The sequence below is a fragment of the Acanthopagrus latus genome, chromosome 14, assembly GCF_904848185.1.
Source record: "Acanthopagrus latus isolate v.2019 chromosome 14, fAcaLat1.1, whole genome shotgun sequence".
NCBI classification, from domain to species: Eukaryota; Metazoa; Chordata; class Actinopteri; order Spariformes; family Sparidae; genus Acanthopagrus; species Acanthopagrus latus.
This window is the reverse complement of record NC_051052.1, coordinates 5,750,718-5,763,099: the sequence shown is the minus strand read 5'-3', so window position 1 is coordinate 5,763,099 and position 12,382 is coordinate 5,750,718. Positions and strand designations below refer to the sequence as shown.

Here is a 12,382-nt window from a genome sequence, read left to right as displayed (position 1 = left end):
AAAAGAACAAAACACATCCATGACTTTGTTTCAAATGTGTTACTGGACTTCTCTGCCTCCTGGAATTGTATGATTCTCACACTGAATCTTAGTTTCGACCTCCCAAATAAGTACATTGTTAAGTCATCAGCAGCTCTCTTCTTCCCTATTTTACCCCTCAGGAGACAGTCATCACCCTATTGCTATTTTTATCTTACTTACGAAATCCTCTCAAACGTCACAAAAATCACAGCTTTGTTCCTAAAAACATTTTTGACATGTTAAGGAGGGATCTGACCAAGCAGCACCAGCATGTTGGTTCTATTTCAGGTGTTGAGCTGACGCTCCTGTCTGAAATGACTGAAAACAGCAAAATAAACCTCCAGTCACTGATTACCAGTTTACCAATGAGAATGAAAAAACAGGTCAAAGGTCACTTAAGTGTGGTCATATCATTAATGAGATCATCTCAACAAAAGCACCAAGTGAATAATTTATTACAGCATTTTGCAGGCTTTTGCATTTCCTGCTAAGTTGCGATTCATCATGTGAGGCTACTGTAGAAAGATATTTGATGCTGTACGATAACGCGCCACAGTTTTTCTGACTCAGGATGGACAAAGTCTGCGTTATGAATTCCATGTGTCTTGGGCATGAATTTTGTCAATTTTGCAAATAAGTATGATGAGAAGGAAACACTGCGTGCATGAACTGACTGCAACAAGAACCATCCTCCATGTTCTGAAGAGTAAAAAAGAAAAAATTTCTAGTAACTCAACGCAGATAATTACCTGCCTCTCATGGCACTACACTGATAATTTCATATTTTTTTTAATTTCAAAATAAGTCCCTAGTCAGTAGTTAACGTACACCTGAGGGTCAGAAAGGCTAACATGTTTTCTACACTGCATGACTCTACACAGGTGCAGCAGATGAACAAATTGAACTCCCAATAGTAGATAGTTGAGTTTTATTTAAAAAAAGAAAAAAGGAACAAAACTCATGAGATGTAGGAGTTACAATGAGCTAGGCAGGTTTCTTAAGTGGTCTGAAGAGTGTTCTAAGGTTTTTTGAGTGATCGATTTCGATCATTTCTTTCATAAATATCTACAAAAACAGACTCAATCAATATACAGCATATACATAAACAAAAAACAGGGGGAGCATTCACATATTAGACCACAGAAAACCTCTATGGTAATATTCTTCAGCAGAAACATCCTCACACACAAAACAGTGTGTATGTGACGATCGTGTACTCTTTTCCAACTGGCATCCTTTATTACTGTAGCAGAGCAACAAAGTTTCGCTGACTGTATGGCACCTCAAATTTCCTTTAGAAACAAACTCAGCACATTCCTGTTTTGAGGCTTTCAGCTGATAGTTTGAGGGTGGAAAAAAAAAAGCAGGCTGAGATGTGAGAGAAATGACTGAAAATTGTCCAGAGCGTGATGTACGTTGCCGGTCAGGATTCGGCTGGCGAAGGCTGGCTCGGTGCTCCGTTGCGGGTGCGGAGCTGTGACTGGGCAATGTCAGCCAGGGCGCTCTGGATCTTTTCCAGCAACATGTCGCCGCGGTAAACCACCTCCTCCAGACGGGCCGCTGCGTCGTGGTTCTCCTCCTCCAGCTGCCGGAGACTGGCCGCCTGACAAGAGGTCACACAATCATTTACAATGACATGATGGTGTTATTTATTTATTTATTTATTTATTTATTTACTTACAAAGCTGTCTCTAAAATGAGCAACACAAAAAGAAAAAGTACAAACTGCTTCAGGGAACATCCTTTGTTTTAATGACTCATTTACGACAGGACACTCTGTACTTGATGGCACCCCCTTTTTCCTGAACTTATCCATCTTTAAACCACAGTGGATGGAGAAACAAGATAATACACCTGGACCTTAAGTAATTTAAAATAAAAAAAGTTTCAGAGGCAATAAGTCATTAACCTCAGCACATGAATGTGAACCAAATTGGCCTTGTACAAATAGAATAATGTGAGAAAATAAGGGAACCTATTACACTTCCTTTACTGAATTATACTGTTCTACTGATCAATAGTTGTATGTTTGTGCTGTCAAGACAAAACCACCAGACGGTTAGTTATAGCCGACTGTTGGCTCAGTATGGAAATCAAACAGATGTAAAGGAAATGATTCACATGTGTGCTCAGAGTCTCCCCTGGGATGTTTCCCTGTAGCTGATCATTTCACTTAAAATATTATGCTGACCGTTACTATTGAGTGAATCTTTCCCTATATATACACACACACACACACACTCACTACAGAACTGCTGCTGTTATAAAAACCTCCCCTGCCGCTGTAGCTTATCATTTCTTCTGCACATAAATCCTCATTTTCTCGTAAACCCATCTGTGGTTGCCTCTGAGCTACAATAAAGTGGAGACGTTGGCACGGTTTGCATTTGCATTTTCTTTTATGTCTGCCTCCACCGCTACACATATCAATCAAGTTATATTGCCAAATTCAGGCCTGACATGTACTATGAATTTACAGCCCCTCAGTTCATGAGGATAAGATACTCGTAAGTTTCAAGGTGGTAAAGCTGTTAATTGCGGCATTAAAAATCTTACAGGGATTTTTAACTGAAGACAATTAGACATGTCACAGCTGTAAAAGCACAGGTGTAAATCAATAAAACTTAATGATGGCAGAATTCTATGTATCTGTTTCAGTTTCAGGTGTCCTGGTATAATTCATGCTGGCTCACTGTCACACCATCATGGCTTACTGGGTCGCTTAAAAAGAGCGGAGACGTTAATGTAATGAGTTACACCTGTGCGTTCCCTTTCATGACAGCTCAGGTCTTTTCATTTGATACGCCAAATTGGCTGTAGTGACATCATCTTTTTCTATTGGATGCTATATGTCGTCTTGAGATCAAACACCATATTGTGTCAGGCTTTTAAGCGTTAACTCTGAATTTTAACCTTTTTTTTTTTTTTATTCATGTATTGCAGTATCTACATGGCTTACACTAACCATGAACAGAACATTAGCAGCCAGTATATATTTGGTTATAGGATGGTTCTAGTTTTTAGCTTTTATCTAGTTTCCAGTTAATATTTTAGTCATTTGTCTTGCCAGTTACTCTATTAGTAACCTCTTGGAATCTCCTGCTATTGTTTCCAGTAATTTGTGACTGATACATAGCTTGGCTGCTATAACAAAGCACAAAACATGACTGGGATTTCCAGAGTACCCATGACTTTTAGTCTCAAGAATTATCAAGAAACTTAAAAAGGTTCTTTGCCGCTGTCGACACCGCAGTAAAGACCTGCAGAGATTAGGCACATTAGTTGACATTTGAAAAAGTGATGCATGTAATTACAGGTTTTTTTTTATGCGCAACTATACGACGCAAGCAAGACTTTGTTGCCTCATTCTATCATATACTTCCTTCTGTAACTCCATGTTGATATGCTGAAACACAGTAAAAAAAAAAGTTTTGTAGCAGCAGATTTTTTTTTTTAAAAATGGTGTCCACAATCCACAATCTGCAACTACTCGACCTTCTCAGAAATCTACAGCCCTGCATGCCTTTAGGCCAAAAGTTCCTCTACTTTTGGAAAGTACTTTTTCGGGGGGATTTTTTTTTTGGAAAGGCAAAATAACATTCCCGGATCATAACTTAAACCCTGGTCCCTGCAGTGGAACACGCTGATGTTGCTAGCCCATGGGGAAGTTCCTGTGGTGGAAACATGGCTACACTCCTTTCTATCTTTATGTTGGAACAAGCTTCACACATCTTGTGCTTCTTTCGTACAAGAGTAAATGGAGAGTACCCACAGGAAGTATCCTCATGTCTAATACTGTCTCCAATTTTAAGCGAGGAGGCAACGGTGTTCTGAGGTTATGCAAGTGACAGAATCAAAGTCCCTGATTTGCAGAAGTGTGTTGCACATATGCAGTTCTCATTCTTAACTTTTTAGTGACATGACACTGAAATTCAGAGTCATCCCTGTGATTGTAGTCTAATATTTAAAATTACATGTTGTTGAGTAATGTTAATGAATACTCTCGATGGTGTAACTTTAAATTGAGTGAAAATAATTAGTGCTCCAAAATACATGGCAAGTCATACTCTATTCTCATAGTCATTCCAGATATACATCGCTTACTCAGTCATATCACTTGCATTATTTTCTACCCGGTCAACCCACAGGGATCATTTGAATTTAATCTAATAAGACCTTCTATTTTCAGGAAAGGATTCAACACTGAAATAGCTTCAACCTTCAGTCTTATTTTTTTTCCCAATGTAGACAAATTAAGAAATTAAGTTAAATTCATTTATGAGCTAATCAGAAGCGTATTTCCACTTCAACACTGGAATCTGCACTGATTTATAGAAAATCTTGAAATGATCGAACCTTAAATTATAGAATACAGTTATTTTGCAAATGTTACGATATGACGGGAGTAAGACTGACATACTTATGTAGTATATAATAAAACAGATACATAAGTGTCTATATCAGTTATAAAAAAGGTTAATCCAAGGCTATATTAGCAGGGTATATGCATTTTACAATAAATAACCAGAACCAGTGGCCTTAAATGGACTGAAACCTGGTTGTTTGCTTTATACCCCCTCAGCAAAGCAGACATCACTTTCCCTTTTTAGAGTCTTGAGCTGTCAATGTAGAAAGCAGCTGTACAAGTGTTCACTTGGCTCCCCCTGCTGACTGAAAGCTAGAAGTACTACCTGGACTTTTGTGAGGGTTTGTTCCCTCTTGTCAAAGAATCTGTAACTGTGAATGCACGTCTGAGAGTGCTGACCTGCAGAGCTGCCGTGGACTCCTCGCTGGGCAGAGAGTCGATTAGTACGTCCACATCTTTGGCTGTTCTGGCGATCAGGGCTGCAAAGAGCTGGGCATATTCTACAGGGGGGACAAAAACGTTGCATCCTTATGTTAACAAATCATGCACCTCCGTTACTGTAAGCCAGCAGCAAAAATATATGATGGAAGACATAAAGCAAGAGAGAAGCATGTGGGAAGAAAGTGAACTGTAGACAACAGATGTATCAATCTTTTCATTCTTCTCGTGCGACACAGATTCGACTACTTGCCAATTTTAGGGTATTGCAGCAAGATAAGAAGACTAAATTGCCGTTTGTTTCGCTTCATTATTCTTTAATATAATGTAGGTATCACAGAAGAAAAATCTGACATATGTGCGCTGATCCAGATGTCTGGAACCAGGCTAAGGAAATTGACCAATACCAATGGATGGATGGTTATATGTTGTCATACCTGTTATAAAATAAGTGTTTACTATCAGTATCAAATTCATAAACCTCTATTTTCTCCAGGCTTATGGTATTGTTACATACTGTCTAGATTTATATAAAAGTAGGATGTTTCAAATAAAGCCTGTGACTGAGAAATAGTATATGGTGTGTTATGTGTTAGTCTATGACCTAGCAATATCCCATCTATTTAATAAGGTCAGTATTGGGTAAGTACATCAATAATGTGAACCAGACAGTGTTGAGACCCAAGATATGTTCGATGAGAAGACAGGGAAGTAAAAAACAACAACAACAAAAACAAGACCCATAAGATATCAAAAGATTAAAACAAAAACACATAAATCACCTTCGGTCGGGTTCGCTGGCTGATCTTTGTTGATTGCCGTCTGGATGTTACTGAAGGAGGCAGGAGGCGCACATTGCTGGAGGACCCCGATGGCATTACAGAACTGATCTGCTAGCTGTGCACATAAAACAATAACATTACAATCACACTTTCATTCAAGCAGGGCATTATTTGTTAATGTTGCCGGTTTGTAATCCGTTTACTATGAGTGCCCTCGATATTCCACAGTTTTATCACTAGTATACTGTAGCAAATGTTCCTGTGTGCTATACTGAATAACATCAACATGGAGTTGTAGATGAGAGTCGTGATACAGGCCAATGGTCGTAAGTACCAATGTTGGAAAGTTAATACAGATTAAAACTACTGCTTCGCGATAGCTGCCACCTTCAATTGATATAGAAAGTTAAAGCATAGTTATTTTTCTGTAATTGTCGTTTTAAAACTCTTAAATTCCCCTTACCGAATTGACAGCGTCCTGGAGTTGTGTTAGCCTGTCCGCCATATTTTCTGTAATTGAACAAAACTACGCTGTCGGTGTCGCGAGAGTGGCTTGACATCAAAACAATCTCGCGGGATTGGACGGGAGTTTGGGAGCTTTGCTATGCATATTATCGTTTAGTGTTAGCCGTAGCCACTTTTAATCATCTCGGAACTGACTTTGTATCGGACAACTGTATAATCAGCGTGTTAATATCTACGGGCACCTCCTTGTGTTTTGAAAGGAAACTGAGCTGCATCAAAACTTCTACTAGTTGTCTGTTGATGGGGACTAATTAGCCTGTAGCTAATGTTAGCTACCAGACATCAACAGGAAGTACCAGTTAACGGACTAGCTTGCAAGATTGCAATGTCTTGCACCTTGAGTTCTCCAGGTAACAATTTGTTCTTCAATGTGTTTTCCTAACGTTAATAAGAAAGAGCTATTTTTGAATGTCAGTCGACCGGTTTGACCAGCATATGTGTAATATGAGCCGTAGGTGGATTTGCATGACAGCTTTGGTCTGCTAAGTCAGCTAATAAGTTAGCAAAGACTTCAGTTTGGTCTGCTGGTAATGTCATATTATTCCTTGTCAGGTAACTGGACCAACAACCTTGTCTGCGTAATTATCTTTACGTTTACTACAGCTAAGATAGATATGATGTATCAGTAACTAAATATAACACTAACAAGGTAATGTTAGCTTGTGCGAATTAGCTGGCAGCAGCTGTCATCCAAGGTGTGACAGGGACAGGGAGGGTAGAGTTAGCAACAAGCTAAGTTACTACATGGTGTTTTTGGTTGGTGTTCTGATAAAGCATATGTTTTTTAAACATAATTTCGTCACTGTCCTGAGTAATTAATGTTAGTATGGTTACTTTAGTAAGTATTGTTGGGCACCATTGAAAGGGGAGCTGGGATTTCTGTTAGTATTCCTATTCACCAGAGGTCAGTAAGTGGTGTAATGAGTACCTTGATGGGACATAATGTGCTCCAATCTAGCCAAATTTATGACCTGAGATTAAAGCCTGATTAAAATGCAAAGTGCAGACTTGTACATGGAAATTGTTAGGGCTGGGCAGGTTTGATGATGTGCAACGCTACTTTGTTTGATCATGTTCGGGCTGTTTTCTATTCACAAGTTATATTCACATGCAAGAATTTCCATCAACAAACCCCATCATTGTCCACCTGTAAAGAATGGGGTGCGCTCATCTCTACCGAAACTGGTATGCTGTTAACATTAATTGTTCATAGTTTCTTTAAAAGGCGGCTTTCTGTTTCCCCAGGCATGAACTGTACCTTAGAGAAAGTCCTGGCAGATGCCAAATCGCTGGTGGAAAGGCTACGTAACCATGACAACGCTGCTGAGATGTTAATCGAACAGACAACATCGCTCAACAAGCGAGTGGATGCCATGAAACAGGTACGGTGTCACTGTCACATGACGTTGGTCCATTTTTCAATGTTTCTGGCTCTGCATAGTATTCCAGTTATGAGCCATCTAACATTTCGAGCTGTTGACTCTGTCAGTTGATTAAGGAGATTTGGTGGTGTTTTATCTTGCTCGCAGTACCAGGAGGAGATCGACTCACTGAACCAGGTTGCACGACATCGTCCCCGTTCTAGTCTGGTCTTGGGAATCCAACAGGAAAACCGTCAGATCAGAGATCTCCAGCAGGAAAACAAAGGTAGGCAGTTAATAAGATATTTTTTGTTGATTTATTGTTCGGTGACTTCTGTTGGTCACAACTATACATAGTAGTGTATTATGGTCAAATGAGAGGGTTGGAGTTGCTAATCACAGCAAGGTTACATGAAGCTGACTTATATTCTTGCAAGAGCTTCATGTAATGTTGTCTCCTGCACAAACTAAGCCTGTGCTCACTCTTTCTGCAGAGCTACGGACATCGTTGGAGGAGCACCAGTCTGCGTTAGAGCTCATCATGACCAAATACAGGGAGCAGGTGTTCCGGCTCCTCATGGCGAGCAAGAGGGATGACCCAGCCATCGTGACCCAGCTGAAGGAGCAGCACACCACGGTCAGTGAGGTCCACATATTGCTCTTATTTTGACATAGTATTTACACACTTTACATCTTCCATTTCCAAAGGATTTCTGATTGTGATTCTTTTATTTACATATTTGTTTTTCATCTTTGTAGGAAATGCAAGCACATATAGACAAGATCAATGAAATGGCCTCTGTGATGAGGAAGGCGATAGAGGTGGACGAGGGGCGGACGTGTGAAGACGAGGAGAGGATTAAGCAACTAGAGGTAAAAGATGATGTCCTGCTTTGTTCCACATCTACTTTCAACAAATCATAATGCGGAAGACCCTTGTTGTCCTCCAAAAACGATGGTTCAGTGTACAGAAACTTTTCTGTGCACAGAAGTGACAAATCAAAACTTGGGAGGAAAATCCTTAGGGTACAGGATTACACCACATTCAAGAACTAGCTGTTATGTCGACTGTGTCTGCAAAAAGTTGCACTTGAACATGCCACAAAGACTACAACTAGCGTTCTGCACCTGCTTGACATGAAATACCTCTCCATACCACCAGGTGGGGGTAGTCTATATTGATCATTTGAAGAAGCTGGAAGACTCAGAACTGTGGATGTACAAACAGTTATTATGAATATTATATGTCTGATTAAAAAGTTACAAATGCCACTGGCGTTATCAACCTTGTGGAAGAAGATAGGAAGAGGCAAAGGCAATACAATGAATTAGTCAAATGAGATCCCAGATTTTAAAAAACCTCCCTTGACTTCCTTTTCAGTTCCAATGATCAACTTAGCTGAACAGCCAAACAAAATGATCTCTGCAGCACTGAATCACCTTGCTGAAAAGCTAGCAACAAGGGCAGACCTGTGCCAACAGAGTGGAACCTAACTTACCCAAAACTAGGTCTGCAGATGCTCACCAGCTACCTGACACTGGCGTGTGTCAGGGTCCTAAGCAACCTTTTGTGTCTGCCATCCTTAAAGAGGCATCTGATGGTTCTGGGTAGCTAACATGACAGCTGGAATTCCAGGGAGCATTGCTAGCATGGGAGCATTGCAATTAATGCAACCATAATTCCAAGTATGGCCAAAGCTCATGATAAATATGGAGACGCAAATGATCTGAGACCACCAATATGCACATATTCCAGATACACCTTTAAACAAATGTTGGTAACACATTAAAAGTGGTATATATTATTTATATTTTCTATGTGTGGTGCTGATATTGAAAGTTCATGTGTGTGTGTACATTTCTGTGTCTGTAGCTAGAGAACAGTGGACTCCGAGAGCTGCTTGGAATCAGTCGCGAGGCTTTCCTGATTCTGAAGAGAGAGGACGCATCAGAGAGCACGTCACTGTCGCCGCTGCTGACCAGCGCCGACGTCAGCTTACGAAAAAGTTAGACAGCCCGTGGTGACCGCCCGACCTCTGTCCCCCCCCCCATTGCTGCCACTACTGTGTACAGTGTGTACAGTCTGTTGCCACATACCTCTTCACTTTTAACCCAGAGATTTTTTTTCCCCATGATCATCTACCTTCTCCTGGACCATTTATAGCATGATGCTCCAGAGCTGCATCCCTGCCCGGTGACTCTCTCTCTCTCTCTTTTTTTTTTTTTTTTTGTTGGTACTTGTGTTGATTTTTGCTAATTTTGCCAGCATGCATGAGTCTGTGGTGCCTGCAAGGTTTTAATGTGTGAATGGGTAAAAGAAGGGCTTGAGGTAAAATAAATCTGTAAACATGAAATTGTCTCTGACTCGTTGATGTGGATTTCATTTTCTTCTCAACGTCCGACACAGTACAGATTGCCATGTCTCTAGTTCTGTTAGGTGGCTTGTGCAACTCAACTCAACTCAATTTTATTTATAAAGCCCTTTAAAAACAGCTGCAGCCGACACAAAGTGCTGTACATAAAATAAGACATATAAAACAAAGAACAATATAAAAACAATAATAAACGATAAAACAATGTTAAAATAATATTAAAACAAAAACAGAAACAGAGTCTCATGCTGGATTAAAAGCCAAGGAATAAAAATGGGTCTTAAGACGTTTTTTAAAAACGGACAGTGAAGGGGCTTGTCTAATACATAACGGGAGGTCATTCCACAATTTAGGACCAGCAACAGAGAAGGCTCTATCCCCTCTGAGCTTCCGTTTGGCCCTTGGTAACTCCAGGAGCAGCTGATCAGCTGACCTGAGGCACCGGGCAGGAGTGTATGGGCGGAGCAGCTCAGAGAGGTAAGGCGGGGCGAGACCATTTAAGGATTTAAAAACAAATAAAAGAATCTTAAAATGGACTCTAAAGTGCACAGGCAGCCAGTGGAGAGAGGCTAAAATGGGAGTAATGTGCTCCCTCTTACGCGTTCCAGTCAGGAGGCGAGCAGCAGCATTTTGAACTAACTGGAGACGCGCCAGGGAGGACTGGCTGACTCCAAGATAAAGTGCATTACAGTAATCCAGCCGCGATGTAATGAAGGCGTGGATTACTGTTTCAAAGTGCTTTTGTGCAAGGAAGGGCTTCACCTTTGCCAGCTGCCTAAGGTGAAAGAAGCTGGACTTAACTATTGCACCGATTTGCCGGTCAAGTTTAAAATCACTGTCCATCTTAAAACCCAGGTTTGTAACTGTTTGCTTCCTGTAAGGCAGCAAGGGGCCCAAGTCAACAGGAAGTGGTTCACAAGAGCCACTGGGACTGAACACCATCACTTCTGTTTTATTTTCATTAAATTTTAAAAAGTTCAAAGACATCCAGGCTTTAATGTCTTCAAGACATAACAGAAGTGGTTTCAAGGAAAACCCGTCCTTCTTCTTCAGTGGCATATAAATCTGGGTATCATCAGCGTAACAATGAAAAGAGATACCATGTTTTCTCAGGATGGAACCCAGGGGCAGCAAGTACAGTGAGAAAAGCAGGGGCCCTAAAATTGAACCCTGTGGAACCCCATATGACAGCGGAGCAGAGCGGGACTCAGAACCACCAAGGCTTACGCTCATAGTCCTGTTTGCCAGGTAGGACCTGAAGCAGTCCAAGGCGGTACCAGAGATGCCTACTAGCTGCAACCGATGCAGTAAAATGCTGTGGTCCACGGTATCAAAAGCTGAACTTAAGTCAAGGAGTAGAAGGGTTACATAGTCTCCAGAGTCATTTGCCAAAAGGATATCATTAAAAACTCTTAATAGAGCTGACTCTGTGCTATGTAGTGTTTTAAATCCGGACTGGAATACCTCCAGGACCTCGTGCTCATCCAGAAACGATTTCAATTGAGTATACATAACTTTTTCCAGGATTTTTGAAATGAAAGGCAGTTTGGAAATGGGTCTAAAATTGGCTAGCACACCAGGGTCAAGACTGTGTTTCTTGAGAAGGGGTTGCACCACAGCATGTTTAAAACTTTGGGGGACAACACCAGAAGACAGACTGCTGTTGATAATGGCCAGAACCGTCTGCCCTATACTGGGGAAAACATCTTTAAAAAAGTGGGGCGGGATAGAGTCACGGGGAGAACCTGATGGTTTAATCCGGTCAACCACATGTTCTAAGGCCTTCAGAGACACAGGCTCAAACAAATCAAATACAGCCAAGCAAGGGACAAGGTCAGAGGGGTCAGATGCAGGAGTAGGGATGAGAGCCCTTGCAGTAGAAACCTTGTCAATAAAAAACTGCAGGAAACTATTGCACATTTTAGGGGATGCCTCTATGCACACCTGGGGGGGATTAAGAACAGCCTCGATGGTTTTAAATAGCACACGCAGGTTGTGGTGATTAGATTCAACAAGGTTGGACAGGTATTGTCTTTTGGCCTCCTTAAGAGTGCTCTGGTAGCAGCGCCAACAGTTTCTTAAGATTTGGTACGAGACCTGCAGCTTGTCCTTATTCCACCTGCGTTCAGCTTTTCGGCACTCCTGTCTAGCTGCGCGAGTTTTCTCATTAAGCCATGGCTCAGGTTTAACTTTGAGCTGCACCGTTTTTAGTGGAGCCACAGAGTCCAGTATGGTTCGGCAGGAGGAGTGAAACCAGGAATTTAGCTCCGCCGTGTTTGCAGATGGTAAGCCAGAGGAAACACACAGTCGGTTAAAAGCAGAAGAGAACTGACCAGCAGTGGCAGGGTTAAAAATCCGACGGCTCCGAACAGGAGCGGCAGATTTGACTGCAGAGCAGGAAAAGGCAGTTTCAAACACCACAGGCAAATGATCAGAAAACACATTGTCACAATTTTCCAAGTTGGACACAGACAAACCATGGGAGAGGACAAGGTCTAATGTGTGTCCATGTTCATG

The 12,382-nt window shown here is 41.2% G+C and overlaps 2 protein-coding genes across 2 annotated transcripts; one reads left to right on the top strand and one right to left on the bottom strand.

The window, feature by feature from the left end:
• Positions 1–932: 932 nt before the first annotated feature.
• Positions 933–6,210, bottom strand: med21 (mediator complex subunit 21). Its single transcript, XM_037122271.1, has 4 exons — positions 6,071–6,210; positions 5,608–5,722; positions 4,787–4,887; positions 933–1,624 (listed from the first exon to the last, which is right to left on the bottom strand). Exons 1-4 carry the CDS (start codon positions 6,110–6,112, stop codon positions 1,445–1,447), a joined length of 438 nt encoding a protein of 145 aa, XP_036978166.1. The 5' UTR covers positions 6,113–6,210; the 3' UTR covers positions 933–1,444.
• Positions 6,211–6,343: 133 nt separating this feature from the next.
• Positions 6,344–9,847, top strand: fgfr1op2 (FGFR1 oncogene partner 2). Its single transcript, XM_037122270.1, has 6 exons — positions 6,344–6,482; positions 7,378–7,514; positions 7,662–7,779; positions 7,988–8,130; positions 8,253–8,366; positions 9,367–9,847. The coding sequence occupies exons 1-6, from the start codon at positions 6,398–6,400 to the stop codon at positions 9,502–9,504; spliced, it is 735 nt and encodes a 244-aa protein (XP_036978165.1). The 5' UTR covers positions 6,344–6,397; the 3' UTR covers positions 9,505–9,847.
• The last annotated feature ends 2,535 nt before the right edge of the window (positions 9,848–12,382 follow it).

Excerpts from the sequence above, each read along its gene's own strand:
- med21 (XM_037122271.1), bottom strand. The coding sequence starts at position 6,112 with ATGGCGGACAGGCTAACACAACTCCAGGACGCTGTCAATTCG. Across the intron at positions 4,888-5,607 it reads GCCAGCGAACCCGACCGAAG|AATATGCCCAGCTCTTTGCA; the intron begins GTGATTTATGTG and ends TCCCCCCTGTAG. Across the intron at positions 1,625-4,786 it reads AGTCCACGGCAGCTCTGCAG|GCGGCCAGTCTCCGGCAGCT; the intron begins GTCAGCACTCTC and ends ACCTCTTGTCAG.
- fgfr1op2 (XM_037122270.1), top strand. The coding sequence starts at position 6,398 with ATGTTAGCTACCAGACATCAACAGGAAGTACCAGTTAACGGACTAGCT. Across the intron at positions 7,780-7,987 it reads TCTCCAGCAGGAAAACAAAG|AGCTACGGACATCGTTGGAG; the intron begins GTAGGCAGTTAA and ends CTCTTTCTGCAG. Across the intron at positions 8,131-8,252 it reads TGAAGGAGCAGCACACCACG|GAAATGCAAGCACATATAGA; the intron begins GTCAGTGAGGTC and ends TCATCTTTGTAG.